Source organism: Erpetoichthys calabaricus, chromosome 9, assembly GCF_900747795.2.
Source record: "Erpetoichthys calabaricus chromosome 9, fErpCal1.3, whole genome shotgun sequence".
NCBI classification, from domain to species: Eukaryota; Metazoa; Chordata; class Cladistia; order Polypteriformes; family Polypteridae; genus Erpetoichthys; species Erpetoichthys calabaricus.
Window position 1 is genome coordinate 58,743,852 of NC_041402.2, and position 24,537 is coordinate 58,768,388.

Consider the following 24,537-nt stretch of genomic DNA (forward strand, 5'->3'; position numbering starts at 1 on the left):
TTTTCTTGTTATTACAGCACACAGACATCCTGTACTAAAATAATGTGAAGTTGAGTAGGAACCAGCATCTGTCTGTTAGGCCAAATCTGTCTAACAAAACTGTTTTCATTAATTTTGCGCATGCGAGGCATATTCAGGACAGATATCTGTGAACTCATATCAGATTACAAGTACCTTCAAAAAAAAAAAAAAAAATCAATCAGACAACAGACAAAAAGTCAGAATAGAGTCACTTTTAGCTGTAGTGTGGATGTAGCCTTAAAAGACTTGTTCAGATGAGCTTTTTTACCACAAAAATAGCAAATTTGGGAAAAAAACTAAATATAGGATGTTTGAATGGAAGGTTCTTGATATTAAATGTAATTTTTAAACAGACATCTTTGTTGAAATGAATGCATTTGCTTAGTTATGAAAGGACATTTCACTATTAAGTTACACAGCAGCATCAGAAGGCTTTCAGAAAAAAGCAGTGCAGCATTTAAAAGTATTTTTCCCCCCCTTATATTTACCTGTAAGCAAGTGCCAAGGCCCAGGAACTGGCAGCACAATACAAACTGTCTCTGACTTTTGCTTCTTTACAGTCAGAATAAGTTTTGATGGGGAAAAGGCCAGTGGTAGCACTTTGGTAGTTGAGCACAGTTGATTTAACTGTAACAGCAAACACAAAATATTTTATAAGCAACTTTTTCTTTTGATCTTACCTCAAAGCTTTTAAACAAAATATAAAACAGAAAATGTTAGATACATATACTTATCTCCCATATTTGATAAGCGAGATTACCTAAATTAAACAAACAATAAATGAGCAGAAAATCTGCAAAATATTTCCCTGTTATTCAGGATATTTATACTTTCAAGAAAAATAACATCTTGAAAAATCTTTTTGCATGTAAATAGTGTTGGGGGAATCATTCATTATCTATGTCAAAGATGAGAGGGATCTGTAATGATCATCTGAGCTCTATGTTTAACTGCTTTGGTAAATAATGTATGGAAGTGTACCTGTGTTATACTAGTCTACCAGGACTGATTATTTTTCCTGCTTATTTTCACTTTTTTCATTCAAGTTATCAAACCAGGCAGTTATACATTAGGACATTTATAATCAGGCATGTGACTTTACGCTGACAAAAACAGTGTTTAGCATTACATTGAGATATATGCATATTACAGGATATAGCAAACCACTGTGTTTCAAATTGCTTTTAAAGAGAGAGAGAGAAATGTTACTATTGTTAACTAATATAGCTAGGTTTTTCCTAAAAAAAGCAGTATTAGAAATCTGATATATCCAGCACACTTCTTCCAACATAAAGCCGTGGTTTCTAAATGTTTAACCCATCAAAATACTTTCCAACTATATCTATGTATATATAGGTAGTTACAGTGCATCCGGAAAGTATTCACAGCGCATCACTTTTTCCACATTTTGTTATGTTACAGCCTTATTCCAAAATGGATTAAATTCATTTTTTTCCTCAGAATTCTACACACAACACCCCATAATGACAACGTGAAAAAAGTTTACTTGAGATTTTTGCAAATTTATTAAAAATAAAAAAATTGAGAAAGCACATGTACATAAATATTCACAGCCTTTGCCATGAAGTTCAAAATTGAGCTCAGGTGCATCCTGTTTCCCCTGATCATCCTTGAGATGTTTCTGCAGCTTAATTGGAGTCCATCTGTGGTAAATTCAGTTGATTGGACATGATTTGGAAAGGCACACACCTGTCTATATAAGGTCCCACAGTTGACAGTTCATGTCAGAGCACAAACCAAGCATGAAGTCAAAGGAATTGTCTCGAGGCACAAATCTGGGGAAGGTTACAGAAATATTTCTGCTGCTTTGAAGGTCCCAATGAGCACAGTGGCCTCCATCATCTGTAGGGGTGGGCGGTATGACCAAAATTCTGTATCACGGTATTTTTCTAAATTATCCCGGTTTCACGGTATTCAACGGTATTTTTTTCCCATGCATGAGTGGATGTTAACCACGTTTTCCACTGCAGTTACTGGCTAAGAATAAACTATTCCACTGTCAAGAGCATTGTACAAAAAAAAACATTTTAATGGGCACACAAGTATTAATACAGGTTTGCATGGCCCCATAAAGTGATAGTTTTCAAGGGGGTGGCACTAATGAAAGAAGGAATCACATTGCATGACAGATACAGTCAAAATATAGAACCTTTTTATTGAACAAATTTTGCAAAAACTTAAACTATAATTTTGACAACATATTTTCAACCATCCAAAGAGGCATTTAGACTTAGTAAAATATCCAGAAGTGCTTGTCAAAAGTTGTATTGCACTGAACATGTCTTAGAAAAGGAATAAATAGTAAATATTTTTTGTGAAACAACTACACTTTCTGTTAATGTTAACCATTTCTGTCCACTGACACGTTAAAGTGACTTTTTAAACAACTTTACCATCATTAAACTGCTTAATATTTAAACTAATAAATAATAACAATAAAATAAATAATAGTATTATTACTGATAGCTGCACTATTACTTCAAGGCTTCAAGCCCAGGTGCATTACACAGTATTCACCAAATTAAAATAAAATAAAACAAGTGCAACTTGGTGATGACATCTTTACCAACTAAACTATCATTTAGGCAAACTGCATTAATATGGACCTTGCTTCAAGCTAAGCTATATGCATATATCATAAAACTAAAACTTGCATTTATAATGCTATTTGTGGTATAGCCCTACAGAATCGTATTAGGGTGACGGTGAAGAAAAAAAATACGGACACAGGGAAGAAAAAAAAATCAAACTATATGCCGAGAATAAAGTCGACATTTCCACTTTATTCTCATAGTTTATAATTAAAGTAGAATGTCGTAAACTAAACTTCATCCTAAAATCATTGTCTAATTTACTAGATTTTCTCAAACCCCGTCATAAGTTAATGTAGCAAATTAAATGCTTTGTGTTGTGTTCCCTGACCCAGCTGTTAATCACTACGCTTCTTAAACTGACTTCCTCCGCACTAAGAGGAGACAGCGATCACCATACAGAATCCATTCACTTCATGATATTCCTGCTCTCTGAAAATTTAGAATGTTAAGATAAATACTTGATATCATTTTCATAATGAAATGCATTAAAACAGGTATTAAACATGCACGGTAGTGCTGCTCCCTCGCAGTAAGGGGTCCCCAGGTGTATGTTCAGTGTAGGGAACGTTATGGCAAGTGTGACGAGGCTCCAAAAAACTGGATGTATGAATGGCTATCGCACAGGTTTAACTTAAATATTGTGTAAATGTTGGGTTTGTGATCTGGTGGTCGGAGACACTAACACAGAATTCAATGGATCTTCTGAGCAGGCTTTCTTTATTCCACGCGTGCTGTCTCTATCTGACGTACCAACACCCCAATTCCTATCTTTCATTTTTCTTTCTCCACATATCCAATCACCACACGATAAACGTCTTTGTGAAATTAAAACTAGTTATACACTTAGCCCATGGAGTGTTCAGAACTTTAAAAATATCTTCGTTATACATGTTTTATTATACCATCCATTCAGGGTGGCGCCCATCCCTGAACGAGTCACCAGTACATCGCAGGGTGAATACGAGCAAAACATACACTAGCAGGGTCAATATAGCATAACAAAACCCCACTTTCTACATGACTTTGAAAGGAAACTGAAGCACGCAGAGTAAACCCACCAGAAAAAACATGCAAATGCAAGGCAAGGTACACCCAAGACACCCTTGCTGCAAGGCAGCAGTGCAACCTCCACACCGCGGTGCCCCCACATGATTAATACATGCTTTAATGCATTTCACCATGAAAATTATATCAAGTATTTATCTTAGCATTCTAAATGTTCAGAGAGCAGGAATATCATGAAGTGAATGTATTCTGTGCGGCGATCACTGTCGGGGCCTCCTCTTGTCAGTTTAAGAAGCTCGGGAACACTTAACACAAAGCATTTAATGTGCTATATAACTTATGACGGGGTTTGAGAAAATCTAGTAAATTAAATATTCATTTTACGATGAAGTTTAGTTTATGATGTTCTACTTTAATGACAAAGTACGAGATTAAAGTCAACATGTCGTCACACTATTACACAGTACCCAGGTACATTACACTGTATTGAAAACAAATAAAACAAGTACAACCTGGCTTGCAGTATTATCCAGTAGTATAGAAACAGTATTCACACATTTGAACATAATGGTCCACATCTGACCTTTTTAAAACCAAAGTATCTCCAGACAACGGACGTGACTCCTTTTTTTTTGGCAAACATTCTTCTGTGTCATCATGTTCAACTTTATCGTCAGCTACAGCTTCAGTTTCGGAATGTTCTCTGTTCATTTTCACCGCGCAATACCTACACTACCACACCTATTTAGCAGTGTAGCAGTGAAAAAGAGCCCCCGTGCAACACCTCTGTGTTTAGCGGTGTAGCAGTGAAAAAGGTCCCCACTTGAACACTTTCCAGCTGCGCCACGTTCCGAATGTCGTTTAGGCAATTTAAACCGGTGTTGCGGTATAAGAAAAATCCATATAATAACAAAAATAAAAAACGGTTTTCGGTATGAACCGGTATACCGCCCAGCACTAATCATCTGTAAATGGAAAAAGTTCGAAACCACCAGGACTCTTCCTAGAGCTGGCCAGCCATCTAAACTGAGCGATCGGGGGAGAAGGGCCTTAGTCAGGGAGGTGACCAAGAACCCGATGGTCACTCTGTCAGAGCTCCAGAGGTCCTCTGTGGAGAGAGAGAAGAACCTTCCAGAAGGACGACAATCTCTGCAGCAATCCACCAATCAGGCCTGTATGGTAGAGTGGCCAGACAGAAGCCACTCCTTAGTAAAAGGCACATGGCAGCCCGCCTGGAGTTTGCCAAAAGGCACCTGAAGGACTCTCAGACCATCAGAAAGAAAATTCTCTGGTCTGATGAGACAAAGATTGAACTCTTTGGTGTGAATGCCAGGCGTCACGTTTGGAGGAAACCAGGCACCGCTCATCACCAGGACAATACCATCCCTACAGTGAAGCATGGTGGTGGCAGCATCATGCTGTGGGGATGTTTTTCAGCGGCAGGGACTGGGAACTAGTCAGGATAAAGGGAAAGATGACTGCAGCAATGTACAGAGACATCCTGGATGAAAACCTGCTCCAGAGCGCTCTTGACCTCAGACTGGGGCGACGGTTCATCTTTCAGTAGGACAACGACCCTAAGTACACAGCCAAGATATCAAAGGAGTGGCTTCAGGACAACTCTGTGAATGTCCTTGAGTGGCCCAGCCAGAGCCCAGACTTGAATCCGATTGAACATCTCTGGAGAGATCTTAAAATGGCTGTGCACCGACGCTTCCCATCCAACCTGATGGAGCTTGAGAGGTGCTTCAAAGAGGAATGGGCGAAACTAGCCAAGGATAGGTGTGCCAAACTTGTGGCATCATATTCAAAAAGACTTGAGGCTGTAATTGCTGCCAAAGGTGCATCGACAAAGTATTGAGCAAAGGCTGTGAATACTTATGTACATGTGATTTCTCAGTTTTTTTATTTTTAATAAATTTGCAAAAACCTCAAGTAAACTTTTTTCATGTTGTCACTATGGGGTGTTGTGTGTAGAATTCTCAGGAAAATAATGAATTTAATCCATTTTGGAATAAGGCTGTAACATAACAAAATGTGGAAAAAGTGATGTGCTGTGAATACTTTCCGGATGCACTGTATCTTTGTAATGCAAAACTTATTGGAGGAATTGTGCTAAAAATCAATAAGCTTCTAACATTCTACATTACTAATATTGGTGCCACGTTTCATTATGATTGAGCAATTTGCTTCTAAGCTATCAAGGGTACAGACTCACATTCTGAAAAACAGATACACATTATGTCTTGGACACTGGCCAAATTGGATTTAGGAATTCCTAAAACATGTAAATCCATTGAAAACTAAATGGGCATTTTCACTCTATTGCTGCAAAAATATAACTACTTACATGCATCCACTTATAGTAAAAGTTGGAAAAGTACCATAAAAATAGGAAAATAAAATAGAGTGGATTGAGTGTAAAAAGCAAACCAACCAGAGAAACAGCAGTTCTAATTCTGTAATAACACAGTGATAATTATCCTTCCATTTTCCAACCCGCTATATCCTAACACAGGATCATGGGGGTCTGCTGGAGCCAATCCCAGCCAGCACAGGGCGCAAGGCAGTAACAAATCTCCGGGCAGGGCGCCAGCCCACTGCAGGACACACACACACACACACCAAGCACACACTAGGGACAATTTAGGATCGTCAATGCACCTAATTTGCAGGTCTTTGGACTATGGGAGGAAACTGGAGCGACCGGAGGAAACCCACGCAGACACGGGGAGAACATGCAAACTCTACTCAGGGAGGACCCGGGAAGTGCACCCAGGTCTCCTTACTGCGAGGCAGCAGCACTACCACTGCCAGTGCTAATTATAAACAATTTTAATATAATTAACTATTTATTATATTATTTCAATTTCAAACATGAATGTTTGAAAGTCTGCGGTGGGCTGGTGCCCTGCCCAGAGTTTGTTTCCTGCCTTGCACCCTGTGTTGGCTAGGGATTGGCTCAGGCAGACCCCCGTGGCCCTGTAGTTAGGATGTAGCAGGTTGGATAATGGATGGATAGATGTTTGAAAGTAATTCAACAATAAGTTCTTACTGTAATAAACTATTTTCTACAGCTAATAATCAATTGACTACACCTTCTTTGATGAAAAATTTTAATTTTGGCCCCTCCTTTAAGACGAACATTGGTTTGTTGGTTATGATGTATGACTAATGTGCCTCTGGTTTTAACAAAACATTTATATTAAGTTAGGATTAAGAATTTGAAAACCCTGTCTGGCTACTCAAGTTCTGCTTAACCGGTGTTTTTTTTTGTTTTATCTGTTCTCCCAGCCATATGAACTTATCATTACACTAATTTTTAGAGACTTGGAATCTGATATATTAGACTACATTTCTACTAATTTTTATGCAAGCCTGTGTTGATTTATTTTCTGTTACTTATTCTTTATTATGGCTTGCCTACTTTTACTTCTTTGCTTTTCTTGTGACTTTTTCCTTAGTGTCTTGAAAAGCACTTTGAGCCACATCCTGTGTATAAAAATGTGCTATAGAAGTATATGCTGTTGTTCGTTTTGAATTTCTTGAAAACTGTCCTCTAGAACCTCAGCATGCATCTAAAACAGTGAGCTACGAAATATTTTCTCTGATAGTTTATAATTGTTTAGAGCTTTAATGCATGTGATCTCAGCCTCCCCATGATGAGTTTTATGCCCTAAAATATTTAGTAACATTTCCATCACTTCTTGCTGGGTTCTTTTGGTGCAATATTGATCCATTTATCTCACGTTTAAAAAAAAATCAAAATTAATTATGTATGTATTGATAGCACCATATTTTATCATTATATATTGAGGAAGCTTAAACAGAGTTAATAAAGCAAGCAAATAAAGAGTTTATAAAATGTGTAAGCTTAGAAATTAATATGTGAAGAAAATTAATTTTTCAGTTAACGATTCTAAAATTATTTATCAATGTTCTGTTAGACTTATAATTAGTAAATGGCTGTTGGCAAAACTTGTATCAAGCACAGTAGATACACAGTAAATTGGCTCAGCCTCAGTATTGTTAAATCTCTCCTGAACTGCTTTCCTTTTGTAGTTTTCACTCCATGATGAGATGTTTTTCCTAGTTGTCTTTTTAGTGTAACAGTTGACGGGATGATATCTACAACAGTGACTATAGAAGATATTCGCTCTCTTGTAAGCTGCTCAAGGGTGTGGGTAGGGCAGGGTTGGTAGGACAGGTATAGCAGGGCAGGGCTAAAGTGTTTTCAATGCGTCCCCTGTGGTTCAGAAGGCGGCCAGTAAATCACTGTCTGCCGATTATGTTTATAAAACATATTCTTGCTATTGAAGACTCTGCAGCATACAGTATGTGCTATTGAGCCTAGTCAGCACATCTTGTTATAGTATTTTGTTTAGCTGCTGTAATTGAGTTTGTACTATCAGTATGCAAGTGGCAAATGTTTCAAATGTCCAACTATATTTCTTCTTATTGCTAAAATATCATTGATGCTTCTCTTGGAGAGCACCCCTTCAGTTGCCACGAATTGAAGTGTATGAGTCAAGCAAGGTAACCAAGGCAGAGATGACTCTTCAATTGCTTTCAATATATTTCGAGCATCACCTCATATAACAACTTGCACTCTGTTTTTAGGAATGTTCCGATTTTCAAGTATTTTTTCAAATGCCACTTTGAGAGATGTGACTGTGTGCATGTCAGAAAGTTAATGCACAAGTATAATAACTTTAAGTGAAATTTGGACTCCACTGAGCAGTCAACATCAGTTGTTTTAACTCTGAGTAGGGCTTGTTTTGTGAGATGACAATAATCACACCAGTGCCCTCCATAATGTTTGGGACAAAGACACATTTTCATTATTTTACCCCTTGGCGTGATTAAGCATATATTTTGATCTTACCGTGTAGAAATTACAACACTCTTTATAGTCCCCCACCCCCCATTTTGGGGCAACCTTAATCTTTGGGACATAGCAACGTCAAGTACAGTGGTGCTTGAAAGTTAGTGAACTCTTTAGAATTTTCCATATTCCTGCATAAATATAACTTAAAACATTATCGGATTTTTCATGCAAGTCCTAAAAGTAGATATGGAGGACCCAGCTAAACAAATGAGACAAAGTATCATACTTGGTCATTTATTTATTTATTCACCCATTATTGTGAGCGGCAAAACTATGAATTTTTGCTTTTAGTATTTTGTGAGATGCCCTTTTTCAGAAACAACTGCAATGAAAAGTTTTCAGTTGGTCTTAATCAGTCTTGCACATTGGCTTGGAGGAATTTTAGCCCATTCCTCCCTTGAGTTGAGGCAATTCTGTATGATGTGGCTGGGTTTTCTCAAATGACCTGCATGCTTCAGGTCCTTCCACATCATTATTATTATGTTAAAGTCAGGACATTGACTTGGCCATTCCAAAACCTTTATTTTACTCTTCTTCAGCCACTCTTTGGTAGAATGACTTGTGTGCTTGGGGTCATTATCTTGCTGCATGATCCAGTTTCTCTTGAGATGTAGTTCACAGACAAATGTCCTGACACTTTCCTTTAGAATTTGCTAGTATAATTGAAAAGTCATTTTCCCATCCACAATGGCAAACTGTCCTGGCCCAGACACAGCAAAACAGGCCCAAAGCATGATACTACTGCCACCATGTTTCAGAGATATGATGAGGTTCTCATGCTGGAATGCAGTGTTTTTCTTTTTCCAAACAGAATGCTTCTCATTTGAACCAAAAAGTTTTATTTTGGTTTCATCTGTCCATTAAACCATACTCCAAGAGCTTTTAGGCTTGTCCACATACTCTTCAGCAAACTGTAGATGGGAAGCAAATTTTTTTTTTGGAAAGCAGTGGCTTTCTCCTTGCAGCCTTGCAATGTACATCACTGATGTTCAGCATTCTCATGATGATGATCTCATGAACCTTATCTAATTAACATTATCCAACGTGAGAGAGGCTTTTAGTTGGTTAGATGTCACCCTTGGTTCTTTTGTGACTTCAAGGACAATCATATGCCTTGACCTTGGAGTGACCGTTGCTGGTTAACCACTCCTGGGGAGATTAACAATAGTCTTAAAGTTCCTCCATTTGTACACAATCTGTCTAGTCTGGTCTAAACACTTTAGAGATGGTTTTGTAGCTTTTTTCAGCAGAATTCTTTTTCTGAGGTCCCCTGAAATGTCCTTTGTCTGTAGCATTGATAATCATGACATTGATTGACAACACCTGACTTTAATCTCACCTTCAGTAGGTTCATATACTTTTGCCACTCACAGATAGGTAATACTGAGTGATTTCTTCAAATAAATAAATGACAGCGTAAGATATTTTTGTCTTATTTGTTTAGCTGGGTTCTCCATATCCACTTTTAGGATTTTCATTAAAGTCTGATGATGTTTTAAGTCATATTTATGTATGAATATGGAACATTTTGAAGGGTTCACTAACTTTCAAGCACAACTAGAAAATAAAGCAGTCATATTTATTACTTTGTTGCACAACCCTTGTATGCAATGACTGCTTGAAGTCTACGATTCATAGACATCAGCAGGTGCTGAGTATCTTCACTGGTGATGCTCTACCAAGCCTCTAATGCAGCCATCTACAGCCCCTGCTTGTTTCGGTGGATTTAAATTGGGTGACTGGCTTGGCTATTCAAGAATGCTCTAAATTTTAGCTTTCCAAAACTCCCATGTTGCCTTAGTAATATGTTTGGGATCATCATCTTGTTATAGGAAGAAATGTCACAAAATGGGTTTGGAGGCATTTACTGGAACTTGAGCAGATAAGATATTTCTATACACTTCAGAATTCACAGTGCCACTGCCGTCAGCAGTTACAACATCAATCAAGATAAGTGTGCCAGTATCTGTGGCAGCCATACATGTCCAAGCCATAACAAATCCACCACCATATTTAACCGATGAGGTGGTATGCTTTAGATTTTGGTCAGTTTCTTTCCATTTCCACACTTTGCCATCACTCTAACACAGGTTCATTTGTGTCTCGTCTGACCACAAGACCCATTTCCACAAATATGCAGGCTCTTTTAAGTACGTTTTAGTAAACTGTAATCTGGTCATCCTGTTTTTGTGGCTAACTACTGGTTTGCATCTTGCAGTGTGGCCTCTGTATTTCTGTTCATGAAGTCTTCTGCAGATAGTAGTCTCTGACACATCTGCATCCTGAGGACTGTTACTGATCTTTTGGACAGGTATTTTGGGCTTTTTCTTTACCATAGTGAAAATTCTTCTGTCATCAGCAGTGGAGATCTTCTGTGGCCTACCAGTCTCTTTGCAACTACTAAGATCATCTTCTTCTTAATGATATTTTAGACAGATATTACTAATCATAAGGTTCTGCAAACGTCTCTAATGCTTTTATTCTTGTTTTTCAGCCTCATAATGGCTTCTTTGACTTTCACTATTGAACTATGAAAACTACAGACCCCAAAGAGCAGAAGCAAGCCTAGGTATCTTATACCTGCACTAATGAAGCAATCAAACACACCTTAGTAACCACAAACAATTTTGACATATGATATGATATGGTTGATATTGATATGGTTGAATGGTCTACCAATTCACCACATTTCACAAATTTGGGTTCAGCCCAAACATATATGCATGGATCAAACTACTTTATACTAGTCCAGAAGCCTCAGTTTATGTTAACAACATTATTTTAGACTACTCAAACTAGAACGGGGTACTTGACAAGGATGTCCCTTATCACCTTTGCTCTTTGCAATTGCTATTGAACAACTGGCTGTATCCTTACAAAGTGTATCAGAGATAAAGGGGACTCTCAGAGAAGGACCTGAACAGAAAATATCACTACTTGCAGATGATATGGTACTATATCTATATCTCTGACCCACAAACTTCTGTGCCAGCAGTTCTAAAAGCATTAGCAGATTTTTAAAAGATAACTGGACTCAAAACTAATTTGAACAAAAGTATGCTCTTTCCAGTGAATTCACTAGCACACAATATCAGACTGGACACCTTCCCATTCATTTTAGCAGATGTTCTATACTATTTGAAATTGGAAATAATTAAATTCTCACTTTGGGGATCTGTTAAAAACTTCTTAAAATGAGGCAGGGTCTAATCCATAACATTTTAGAATAAGCTTCCATTTCAGGGAAAAAAGGGGTAAATCAAGGAAAAATGTGTCTTTGTCTTCAAACATTATGGAGGGCACTGTACATCTTGGGTAATGCTACACCTGAAAAGAATTTTCTGCTTGGTAGAGTATACCGTGCATCCAAGGGATGAATTAACAGAATCCTAGACTTTCTACTATAAAAATGAATGGTTGTCTAGAACAATGAACCCCATTACTTCATTTATAATACTCTTTGATTTTTAGCCATCATGGTAATTTCTGCCTGTTTACAAACTGTGGCATTACTGTTGGCTGCAATATATTTGCTTCCTTAGAAGTTTTATTGCTTTCACTGCATTGTTGAAAGTCAGAATGCTGAACTGTGTGAAGTACTCACTAAAGTCTAACCAAATTAATCATGCCAAATGTCTTGATTGAATTCAACCAAGACCGACATTTCATTATAGACGCTTGTGGTATAGTGGGTCCACGGCTTAGAAAAAGATGGCTGTTTCAATATATGAATAATTGGCCAGCTCAATCTCCATGGGTGTGCATACTCATGTAGCTACGGGGGGTTGGTGGAGTAACTGGGGCAAGATGCACCTGGAAGGTCTGTTTCAATTACTTCATCGGCTTACTGCAGTGTGTGATTGAGATGCTGCGCCCACAGAGGCAGATAAAAAGGAGCCAGCACAGTAAGAAAAGGGAGATGAAAAGGAAAAGAAAGAAATGGAGGTTAAAAGATAGGAGGGAAGAAGGCAGGAGGTGAAGGGAGCTGGTGCTTTTGAGTGGGTGGAAGAGCAAGTGAGTGTGAGAGAAGACAGGCAGCTGGGATGAAGTTCTTCGCAGGAGGGTACGGCTGATGCTCAGGGCCTGATGGCTACTCCAGCTGAAGTGACCCAAGTGCTGCTCGGTTGGAGCGACTTCACATAAGGCTAGAGAAAGGCAGTGGAAGCTGCAGTGGTAACAGAAGGCTAATTGAGGGTGGTGCCATGGACCACAGGGACGCAAGCCTAGCAGCAGAAGTCAGAGGCTTGGAGTGGTGCTGTTTATTTATTAGATTATTTTAGAGCACTGCACTTATTGAACACTAATTTGTTTGGAATTGTTTCAATAAAAGCACTTCTGCACTTCATGTTAGGCTTACCCTTTGGTTACATTATTGGCGGAAAGGTTTCAAGAGGCTCGCGAATGCTACACGGAGCCGACCTGTGCCGTTACAACGTTACACATAACAATCATGTCATCTCCAGATACTTTAAAAACTACTTCGAAACAGATTTTTTTAAACACTTTCCATTTTGGCTGCTCCTGTGTTACCATGCATGCCCTCAGGTTAAAATATTGATGTCACAAAATCGGTAGATCAATCAGCCAATTACAAGCTGATCACCAATCTCACAATAACAAACAAAAACTGAACAAGTTCAATCTTAGGCTGATTGATTGTTACACCACTACTGATGAGAGTATTTACTGATCAGGTAGGGTAGATCAGGAAACCACACTCGCTTCCTCAAATTAAATATGTATAAGAATGACTGCCCTTTAAGGCATATATAAGATGTTATTTGCCTAAAAGTATATATATAACACAAGTAACAAAACAGTGTAACTTCCAACTCTGATTATAAAAGTATAACATTCTCCAACCCTGCCTTATCTAACTGGGAGGTCACACTGGATCAGAGGGTAAAAAGGCTGAATAGGGTGCAAAGCAGAGACCAACTTTTGATAGCATAAGACTCTCTCACATACACACACACCAATTTGAGATTCCAAATTCTTACTAACAAGCATATCTTTGAGATGTGGGAGGAAAGAGAGTATTGTGGGGATGGGACACAAACAAGGGAAGAAAATGGAGGATGCTGTAGCTTTAAAAACACCAAATGATATACTCCAACAGTTAGTTTGTCAGATTTTTAAACCACTAAAAGAAACCATAAATTATTAATAATGTTTACATTAATATATTGTTATATGTGGTCTTCAAATGCCTATGCAATTTATCAGGGATGTTTCAGTATTCAGTAATGTTCATCTAATTTCAGATGCAACTGTAATTTCTGTCTTATTATTTTTCCAACAAGAATCACAATTTATAGAAGAACATCATAGTTTCCTTTCTTAAAGGCATTTTATGTTCACTTATTAACAACAATGGGTGAAAACATATTAAAAAGAGCAGTACACTTCCATAAGAGAAAACACAAAAAAATGCCTTTTTTCTCTTATGCTCCTTTGAAGATGACCATCAAAGTATCATAGAATTATACAACATCCTTTCTACAGTCCTGACAGGTAATTTATTTCACAATTTTAAGCCTTTTCAACACATCCTCCAATATATGAACAAAGGAGGTCTCTAGTGGACTTCACTGAATTGAGCATGCCATTCCCCCTCAAGCTTTCCCATATTTTATGTTTTTTTTTCTTCCTATTAACATATTGTCCAAACACAGGTCAGATTATATTTCTTTTTGTTCTGGAGCAAAAACCTGCTATAGTAAACATTTAACAGAAATTAGTTTTAAAGACTTAATTTTGTGCAACAATTTTTAATACAAAATGTATTTTTAAAAGCAAACAATAAAAAAATTAATAAATAAAGTAAGAAAGAAGGTAAATAAATAAAGCCAAGAGAGCAGTAGGTTACCCACTGGCAAATTCTCATGAAGAAAGCAAATGTCATAAAATGAACTTAAAGAATGCAAAATTAGTATAAAACACAAAACAAAACAAAGAAAAAAAACAACATGCAAAAAGACAATCTAAACAGACATATTTCTTTAGAGTATGTTCTAGTGATCAGGGCTCAAAGGTGGCACATAATAATGGACAACTTCTGACAGATCTTGATTTTGGCAGTGCTGAACTTACTCTAATATGATATACACTCAAAACCAAGAAACTGAAGTTTGTTAACCAAAGTAAATAGTTGGGGAGTTAATATATGTTGATTAGCTGACAGTACTGGTACAAGTTAATTTAGCAAATATAAATGAAACCACTGATATTCAGTTTATGTTGTTGGGCAGTGGAAAAACTGGTGCAGTAGTTAGTTCCAAGGTGCTTGGTTTGAATTTTGTGATCAGACACAGACTTTACAAAATGAACATAGTGTCTCTGTCAGCACAAGTCTTGTGATGAATTTCACTCATTGGCAATTCTGATTCTGAGCAACAGAGACAGATTGACTACATTTGTGTGTGAGAAAGAGTGTGAGTAAATCTGTGATAAAATGGCATCATGTCAAGGGTTTGATTCTAACCTCACACCAGATGCTGTACATAAACATAGTCAAACAGCAAATAATCAGGAGCAATATAAATCAGTAATAACAACATAAGGTCCAACTAATATCATAAATCAAGATATTATTAACTGACCAAAAAAATAAATAAAATAAAAAAATAAAAAGTATAAACTACACTTGTTTATATTTGTAAATAGCTGTAGGAAATTAAAAAATAATGTACTTCAATTGCTTCAACGTACTACATACCACTATAATACAGAACCAATAATAATGACCATGTGGCATTTGAGCTGAGGGTAAAAAGTAATAACTGCATTATCCAGAGGTTTAGAAAATGACACATCAATCTTATGTAGGAGTCGATTTAAGGGCAAAGTATAGACCCTTTGCTGGCAGTAAATCAACATCAGTGGTCCAAGGTCATCAATACTATTCCGAAGTTCCTACCTCTTCATACTGCAGCAGGTACTGTTTTTATGGACAACATTTTAATAACACACAAAAGCAAAACAGTTGATAAATCTGAATAGAAAACATAGCTCAAAGGTCCATCAATATTTTAGCAAAATCCCATGCTGATTCAGATGGTTAAATATATTATTTCATATTTTACAAGGAATTCTCTTCATAAATGACAACATAAAAACGTTTACATGAACAGCTAACCAATACCTGGGAAACTTTAATCATCTTTTCTTTTCAGTTCAAAATAACATCATTTAGATTAAAATAAGGGAACTATAATCATTGGGTGATAAAGATTATCTAACATGATCAATAATAATATTGAATAAATAACCATAATCAGATATGAGGAAAAAAACAAGCATGAGAAGTAAAAGTCAATACACATGTCACCATAAATTATTAAATTTGTCAACTTGACTAGACTTTCAAATGAAAAGGTTAGAGTGGCTCATACATCTAGCTCATAACAAGAAATTGTCTCTTTGGACTATAAAGGTCACAGTAACCTTTTAAGCCTTATACTCAACCAGAATACAATACCAAAGAGACACATTATTAAACAGAGCTTCTAAGTGCAAGAATATTGTTCTGATATTAATATAAGGGGTGGCATACTTGCCTGCACTGTAGTATCTGTCTAGTTTATCCCAGAGGCTTTCGCCATTTGCCCTTGGTAGATTAATGCTTTTCAAAGGTTCATACACTGAGCCTGGGAGAAAAAAAAAAAAACTTCAATACAAAACTGTATTGTCTGTACTACCATTTTTATCACGTACTGCTAGTGTAAGTAAAGATAATGATACATCAGACAATGACCTTTGAAATGATAAAACTATTACAATGCAAAATAATTTGAAATTCTGTCCTTCCATTGTCCAATTCTGCTTAATGTAGCCTGAAGACTGCAAGGTGCTGAAACTGGAACGAACTCCATATGCAGCGCCATTCTGCCAAACAAGCTAATATACACATCTTTGGGATGTGGGAGAAAATAAATGGACTGGCAGGAGTGAATCCTATGCATAAACAGGAAGAATGTTGATTATAACCAGGAATCTAGTGTTTGAGGCAGCAGCACCAACCACTGCTGCATGTAACCAATGTAGCAGTAGGGCGTATTAGTGCTCCCTTGAACCCTCAGGTACCACTCCAAACACCAGGTAAAAGTACGATTATTATTTATTATATAACAATAACGTGCACTAAGCACCCTCCACTCCACACTACTCATATAATCAATACACAATTTTCTCTACAATCACAATACCAATCCTCCTCTCCCAGACACTTCGCCACCCTACCTCCCAGCTCAACTCAATGTCTGGGCTCTCCCATAGTCCTTTTATACTCTCCGACCCGGAAGTGGCTCCAGCCCAGCAGTCCATGAGTCCTTATCACTTCTGGGTCAGATTAAAAGTCCTTTTCTTCAACCCGGAAACACGTCGTTCCTTCTGGTCATATGATCATGACGTGCTTCCGGGTTATAGGGCAGGCATAAGTCCTTGAGCCTCCCTGCAGCGTCCTCTGGTGGGCCCCACGGTGTCCAGCAGGGTTGGGAATAAAAACTCCACTGTCCATAATTCCCTGCTGGACTTTGGGGCACTCCCATGCTACAAGGAGGGCTCCATCTAGTGGCCTGGGGGTGCTGGCCAGGATAAACAGCTGGCCGTCTCCCACACCAATTATCTACACATTGGTACCACCTTATGCATGCAGCCCATTTCATTTTTCAGTAGCCACTAATCAACTTTTACTGTAGTAATATCTACACCAATCTACCACAACATTAAAACCACAGAGTGGTGAGGTTAATAGCATTGATTATTTCTTTACAATGGCACCTGTCAGGGGGTGGATTATATTAGGCAGTAAGTGAACAATCAGTTCTCGAAGTGATGAGCTGGAAGTAGGGAAAATGGGCAAGTGTAAGGATCTGTGAGACAAGGGCAAAATTGTGATAGCAACACGACTGAGTCAGACCATGTCAAAAATGGCAGGTGTTGTGTGATACGCAGTGGTTAGTACCCACCAAAAGTGGTTCAAGAAAGAACAACAGTATCATGGGTGCACAAGACTCATTGATACACACAGAGAGTCAAAGCTAGCCCATCTGGTCTGATCCCACAGACGAGTTACTGTAGCACAACTTGCAGAAAAACTTGATGTGTCAGAACACATAGTGCATTGCAGTTTTTTTTGTGTGTGGAGCTGAGTAACTGTAGACTGGTCAGAGTGCCTATGCTGACCCCTGCTGAAAGTGTCTACAATGGGCACATGAGTGTCACAACTGGACTATGAAGCAAGAGTAGAGGGTGGCTTGGTCTGATGAATCACATTTTATTTCAAAACATGTGGATGGCCAGGTGTGTGTGTGTTGTTTACCTGGAGAAAAAATGGCAGCAGAATGCAATATAGGAAAAAGACAGAAAGAGGCAGTGTGATGCCCTGGCCAATTCTGTTCAGAAACCTTGGGTCCTGAAATTCATGTGGATGCTACTTTGACATGTACCACCAATCAAATGATTGTTCCAGATGACATACACCCCTTCATGGCAAAGGTATTCCCTGATGGCAGTGGCCTGTTTCAGCAGGATAATGTGCCCTGCCACACTGCAAAAGATATCATGTTTCTCAAACCATTCCTGAACAATGAGTTCAAGGTGTTGACTTGGCCTCCAAATTCCCCACATCTCAATCCAACTGAGCACCTCTGGCAAGTGCTGGAATCACAAATCCAATTCTAGAGGCCCCACCTTTCAGGATTAATAGGATCTGCTGCTAATGTCTTGGAGCCAGATACCACAGGACACCTTTAGAGATCTTGTAGAGTCCATGCCTCAACATGTCAGAGCTCTTTTGGCAGCAAGAGGGAAATCTACACAATATAAGGCAGGTGGCTTTAATTTTATGACTAAAAAAATCTATAGTTAGCGTTTACTGTACCAGCTTGCAGGGGTTCTTAAACTCGGTGCTGGGGACCCACAGTGGCTACAGATTTTTGTTCTAACCAGATTCATAATCAGTGATAACACCTGATAACACTGATCTCATTTAATTAGCTGGTATTTTTTTCTCTTATTCTACATTCAGAAAAGCACAGCAGCATGATTTTTACATTTATAAGACATTTAGAAATAGTTCTGCTTTTGCTATAGATTCAAATGCTTAAATCTCTTTTGTTGATTTCATTATATATTTCAACTCACACTAATTTGAAATTGCCAATTTACATAACCAGAATTTCTTTGGGAATGTGAGTGGAATTCCCACACTCACTTGAGAAGAATGTGAAAACGCCAGTTGGACAATGAACAGGCACAAGATTCAAACTCAGGACATTAGATTTGTGAAGCAATAGCATTACTGTGCTGTCCTGAGTAAGGGCGACTCATCTATACAGTATCTATGGTGCACTCACATGCCACCAGACAGACGACAAATACAAATTCCTGTGTCAGAAATTCCACATAAACACAATACGAACTCTGAGATAAAAGTGAGACAATTAGGAGAAAACAAAAACTACGTAAATTATGAGCTGTGACATAATGCTGACCTTTCACCTTAGTCATTTGAATAAAATAAAAATGTTTCACTTTTGCAGTTGAGTTTCATTTGGAGAGAATTCATACATATTTACTACATTTAGTTTTCTCTTTTCCACAAAAAACATATACTATACTTCATCTTTATTTGCTTATCTTTACAGACCAAGTAATAAATTAACGGTGACTCTGTGTTTCCCCAAATAATCCTACTGCACAATCACATGAATACACCCAAAGTAATGCATTGTGACAACTTGCAATGCTGGATACTCCAACATCAAATGAACACAGCATTAACCAGAAAAGCCCGTCATTTATTTATTTTGTAAGCCTAAAAATGCATTGACAGATATCTCATTTTTTTGAAACATCAATGCAAATTTAAAAATGCGTAAGACATAAGCATCTCTATTACTACTCACTGGTTTGTTTGTGCTGTTTATGCATAGCTTTGTTCCTTGAGCCAAACACTTTTCACTGTAAGAAAAGTTTCTGACATATGACATTCATCCATGACAGTTTGAGGTTGGCGCCAGCGACCACACACAAAACTAAGACCCAAGAAGTTGAATGTGTGAAGTCGCTGCAGCAAACAGTGTACCATCATGCCACCATACAATCAGAAAATGAATGCTGGGAAGCTGGAGTAAATCCCAGCAAGCATTAGACATAAGGCAGAAACAATTCATGGCCAGGGCACTACCCATCGCACGGAGAACACACATATACACATCAGGGAAGAATTTAGCAGTGCCAGTCCACCTGCATGTCTTTGGACTGTGTGGAGAGATTGTAACACTCAGAGGAACCCCATGAAATGTGAAGTACATGTAAACTCCACACAGGGAGCACCAGGACTTGAACCCTGGTCAACCCTGCTCCTATGCAGCAACACTACTAATCAGTCACTGTGTCACCCTTTGTATCAAGATCCATATCATATTGTGAGAGGCCTGGCAATTCCCACCTCCTATGATGTACAGTAATTAACATCTTTTAAGGTGACTTTTAAAAGTGCATCACACATAACACTATTAAATAAAGTTCTCCATCGCTTCTTATGGTGACAATTTACTGCAGGTGCTCAGCCTTCTTCTAATCAATCAGGATGCTCTGCATTGAGTGAGCTAAATGTTAGAATGCTATCTTTTGTAAGCACACCTTGACATTAGTCTTTCAATTACATTTTTCATAACATAGTTAAGTTATAATTAATTTCTTACTAATTGTAACTTTTAGATATTCTTTTGCTTTAAGCCTTCTCAGAATATTCAGTCTCCTTACCTTTTAACATAAAACCATGAAATATTAACTGCTAACTTGAAATAATTATGCATGCCTCAGTGCCTATATTGAATAACTTATTGGTTAGCAATCATAAACTATTAAGAGAGCAACAAAGCAATTTTTGTTTCTGAAAAATCACATGTATAAGTATTTTTTCAATTATTAATTCCAAACACAAGATGTGAAACTATGTCCACTGAATTCCTCCTAAAATTAAAGCATTGCAGCTGTTTATCGCAACACAAATCTAAAAATAAAACTTGGTTAGACACATAATCATCATTTAAGCCCTATCAAAAAAGCATTTTTACTCTCCTTTATTAAAGACAAGAAAAAAAAAAACGATATGGCTGGTTACTGCTCCTGGTAAAAATATTAGTATAACGGGAGGCTGGCAGGAGACTTTTAAAGTACAACCTATTTCAATTGTGAATTTGACCACATTTAAAGCTGATCTAATTTTAGAATATTTCCATTTGTTGGGCCACATTTATAATCCACTCAGCGTGATTTGCATTTTAATGGGATCAACAGTGGGTCAATACATTAGATATTAAAAAGATTCATAAGGAAAAATTTACATAATTTCCACTTTTTAAACAGAGAAAAAAAACTCTTATCCCTGCTACCTAAAATATAACTGGTATTACACAAGACTGTTCAAAATTAAATATGATTTGTGGGGTGCCTTTCAGAGCCTCGGACCAAATCTCACTGTACAATACATTCTGTATCGACATGGCAACGTGCTGATCCGCCATTTGTAATCTTTAGTGAGCTCTTATCAATTAAAGTAGTGTGCATGTATAAAACTGTAAATATATTTGGAAAATATGTAATCCTATCAAATATAAGTACACAGGATGTTATCTACTACTCAACCTAGCTGATTAATGAAGAAACTAATTTGCCATTTGGCAAAATCTAAAGGTAAGAAGAATAAGAGACAATCTATCAATTACCTATTTCAAAAGTTTCACCCTTTTTTTGTTATCAAATTTTTATGGACTACAATAAGATAAGATAATACAATATATATTTATTCAAATGTACATAAAAATTTGGCCAAGAAATAAAACAATGAAATATAATAATATAATTAGCAGAAAAAATAATCATGAAAAACACTCCTCACCCCATCCCCTTTGACCTTATTTAAAAAAATAGTGTTTTAAAACTTACTTTGACTTCCTAATATGTCTCTTTCTAGATTTTCTAATGTCCCTTAAAAAGGAATGGGAATGCTACTGGGCAAAACATGAACTTTCACAGACTATCAAAAGAATTTCTTTTACAAAACAGTACTTGACACGGGAAAGGCCTTATGGTTTAACAGAGGGATATTTGCACTACATTTGCAGTACACCTGTATTGAATAAAAAATGATATATTTCTATTCACATTGGAAGTGTGCTCTGCATTTTCCAATTACCAGTCAAATATCCCCTCACCCATGTAATGGGCCATTTTAGTTAGCTGCATTTGTTTTGTGTTTTCACAAGTTAATTCTTTTGCCGAACCAGAAGTTTCAAGGCAGGATTTATGTATGTACTTAAGTAGCCAACTATCATTTACAAGCATGCCTAGGTTTTAGTCTTGATCTTTGTACCTGTTCTATTTTGTGGCACTAAGAATTTCAAACATTTTCACTGTTTACTAGCCATCATTAACCAATCTGAAGATGTGTCTTTTCAGTCTACTAACCACCTTTTATCCTAGAAGAAAAACAAACAATCTTTAAGATTCTTCTTGTTACATATAAGTCATTTCAGAGTGTGCCTACGTACAGCATTTGTTCTGTACCCAATTTTATTCAATTCAGTGTATCTCGCACTAATGATTTTCTCAGATCTAAACATTTATCTTTCATATAGTTATTGTAATGTTTTAGTTTAAATTGTTTTTTAAAGGGGCGGCACCATGGCGCAGTGGGTAGCGCTGCTGCCTCGAAGTTAGGAGACCCGGGTTTGCTTCCCGGGTCCTCCCTGCGTGGAGTTTGCATGTTCTCCCCGTGTCTGCGTGGGTTTCCTCCAGGTACTCCGGTTTCCTCCCACAGTCCAAAGACATGCATTGGTGATTCTAAATTGTCCCTAGTGTGTGTGTGGGCTGGTGCCCTGCCCGGGGTTTGTTTCCTGCCTTGTGTGCTGTGTTGGCTGGGATTGGCTCCAGCAGACCCCCGTGACCCTGTAGTTAGGATATAGTGGGTTGGATAATGGATGGATGGATGTTTTTCAAAGTAAACATGGCCAGTGATGTATTTATGAATTATATGCCTTAATTGTTTTTGTGTTAACAATATAATGAACCTCCAGACACCTAACTAATATTTACAATAGCAGTAAATACATGATGTGATTCTAGCAGGTAAGGTAAAACAAGTTATAAAGATACTAGTAACGGCGCACTGCACAATAACATGCAGTGAATACACTTGAGTTGAGCATTCATAGTATTCATCCTCTTTGTATGTTTAGCATTCGTTTGCTCAGAGGTTGATGTGCTTGCTGCTTCCTGAGCAGCTCTTCTTTACTCCACCCTAGCGGCCCGCTGCTTCTCTTGTTTCGTAGGCATCTTTTCGCGTTAAAACTGATTAAGTTAGTTTTTGTGTTGTAATTACTTAGTACGTTTTCTTTAATTTTTCACTTAATCTGGCACTTAAGTCTTCAATCTGTATCAAGAATGATTAGCGAAAGTGGTAGGGAATGAGAATGGTGCCCGTACGCATGCGCCATACGGCCGCCCTGCTGCGTGCGGCCGAGAGTTGATTCTACAATAAAATAAAATAAAAATAAAAAGAGTAATAAAATCATCACCCCGAAAGCGTATAGTAGATGTCACGTAGCATATGTGTACCAAATTTCAAGTTAATAGGTGAAACGGTTTGCGAGCTACAGGTGATTTAAAATCCCGGACAGACAAACAAACAGCCACGGAAGTGTATTATAGAAGAACATGATTGGTAAGTCAGACATATGACGCATGTAATTAAAACCACAGCTTTCAATATACATACATGCACATACTATAGATGACATAACTTTGACAAAGGTGTTAAATCTAAGCCTTTGAAAATTTTGGGTGTACAAGCAAATCAATTACTTCACCTGTACAGCAACCAATAAAAACTGTAGCACTACTTTGTTCTTGGTCTCTCTCAAGACAGGAGTATACCACACAAAAAATATAGTTTGTTCAGTGTAGCCAAAGTTGAACAATGTCTACCCATGCAAGAAATGTTTATCCTTCACAGGCTGTACCTTGGAGGGCAAGTGTAAATTCTATATTTCTATTGATGGCTACAGAGAACACATACCGTAACAACTCATTAAGCTTATGCATATAAAGAACCAAAAACAACAATATTGAGAACAGGAAAATTAAAGAAGGAATATATTTTAAACAGGAAGTTGATCAAAAGGTGCCATTTTAGAAACCAAAAAAACCCCCCCAAAAAAACAGCACAGTAACAACAGTTCAGTACTTTTGTTACTGGAAGTTAAGAGTACATGTAAAAGACCTAGTGCTCAGTACTGTTTTCTTCTGCTCTTTAAGGTGCTAGAAAATCCACGTGGTAAAATTTAACACACTGGAAAACTGAGAAGGGAAACCATGGCAAGGCTGTGCGTGTTTACTTGGCAAAACAAGAAAGTGCCAGATCATGCTGCATATTGCAAATGCTGGAGACAGACTTTGGTGGGAATTGGCTATCCATTAGTTACTACTTAGTTAGTACCAAGTACAATAATATGTTCCAAAGCAAGTTGGTCTTTCAAAGAAAGAAATGTATTGTACATGTTTTTGAGCTGCAGCCAGTAATATTCAGTGTAGCATTTATCACAAACGGTAGACATTTGCAGTGAGCTAAGCAGATGCCATATTAGAATGTTGTACAGCCAACATAATCAGAAAACTAATTATTCAGCAGAAATGCGTCAAGAAACGCTACGGGTGCTCCTTTACACCAACAGCAATATGTCTGCAAAATGCATCACGGTGACTGTGACAGCCAAGTCAGAACTATTCCGTTCCGTTTTCAGTCCAGTGTGTGTTCATACCAAAGTGAATTTGCAGATTTATGTATTTATTTACTTATCAATCTATTTATGTGTTTATTTATTCAAATAGCTTCTGTAAAAAGCCAAACTTTCCCTCTGAGGACAAATAAACTTCTATCTTCTATCCATCCATCTAAATTCTCTGGAGTATTCTGCAGCCTATGAAAGCATTTCAGCA

At 37.6% G+C, this 24,537-nt stretch overlaps 1 protein-coding gene across 3 annotated transcripts in view; it reads right to left on the reverse strand.

Moving 5' to 3' along the window:
* The window catches only part of phkb (phosphorylase kinase, beta), a 190,984-nt gene that overhangs the window by 163,761 nt on the left and 2,686 nt on the right, over nt 1-24,537 (reverse strand). For all 3 annotated transcript variants that reach the window (XM_028809644.2, XM_028809645.2, XM_028809646.2), the window contains 2 exons: nt 16,089-16,178; nt 510-648 (listed from right to left, as the gene is read on the reverse strand). In XM_028809644.2, the coding sequence (XP_028665477.1) occupies nt 510-648; nt 16,089-16,178 (229 nt within the window). The remainder of the gene's footprint in view (nt 1-509; nt 649-16,088; nt 16,179-24,537) is intronic.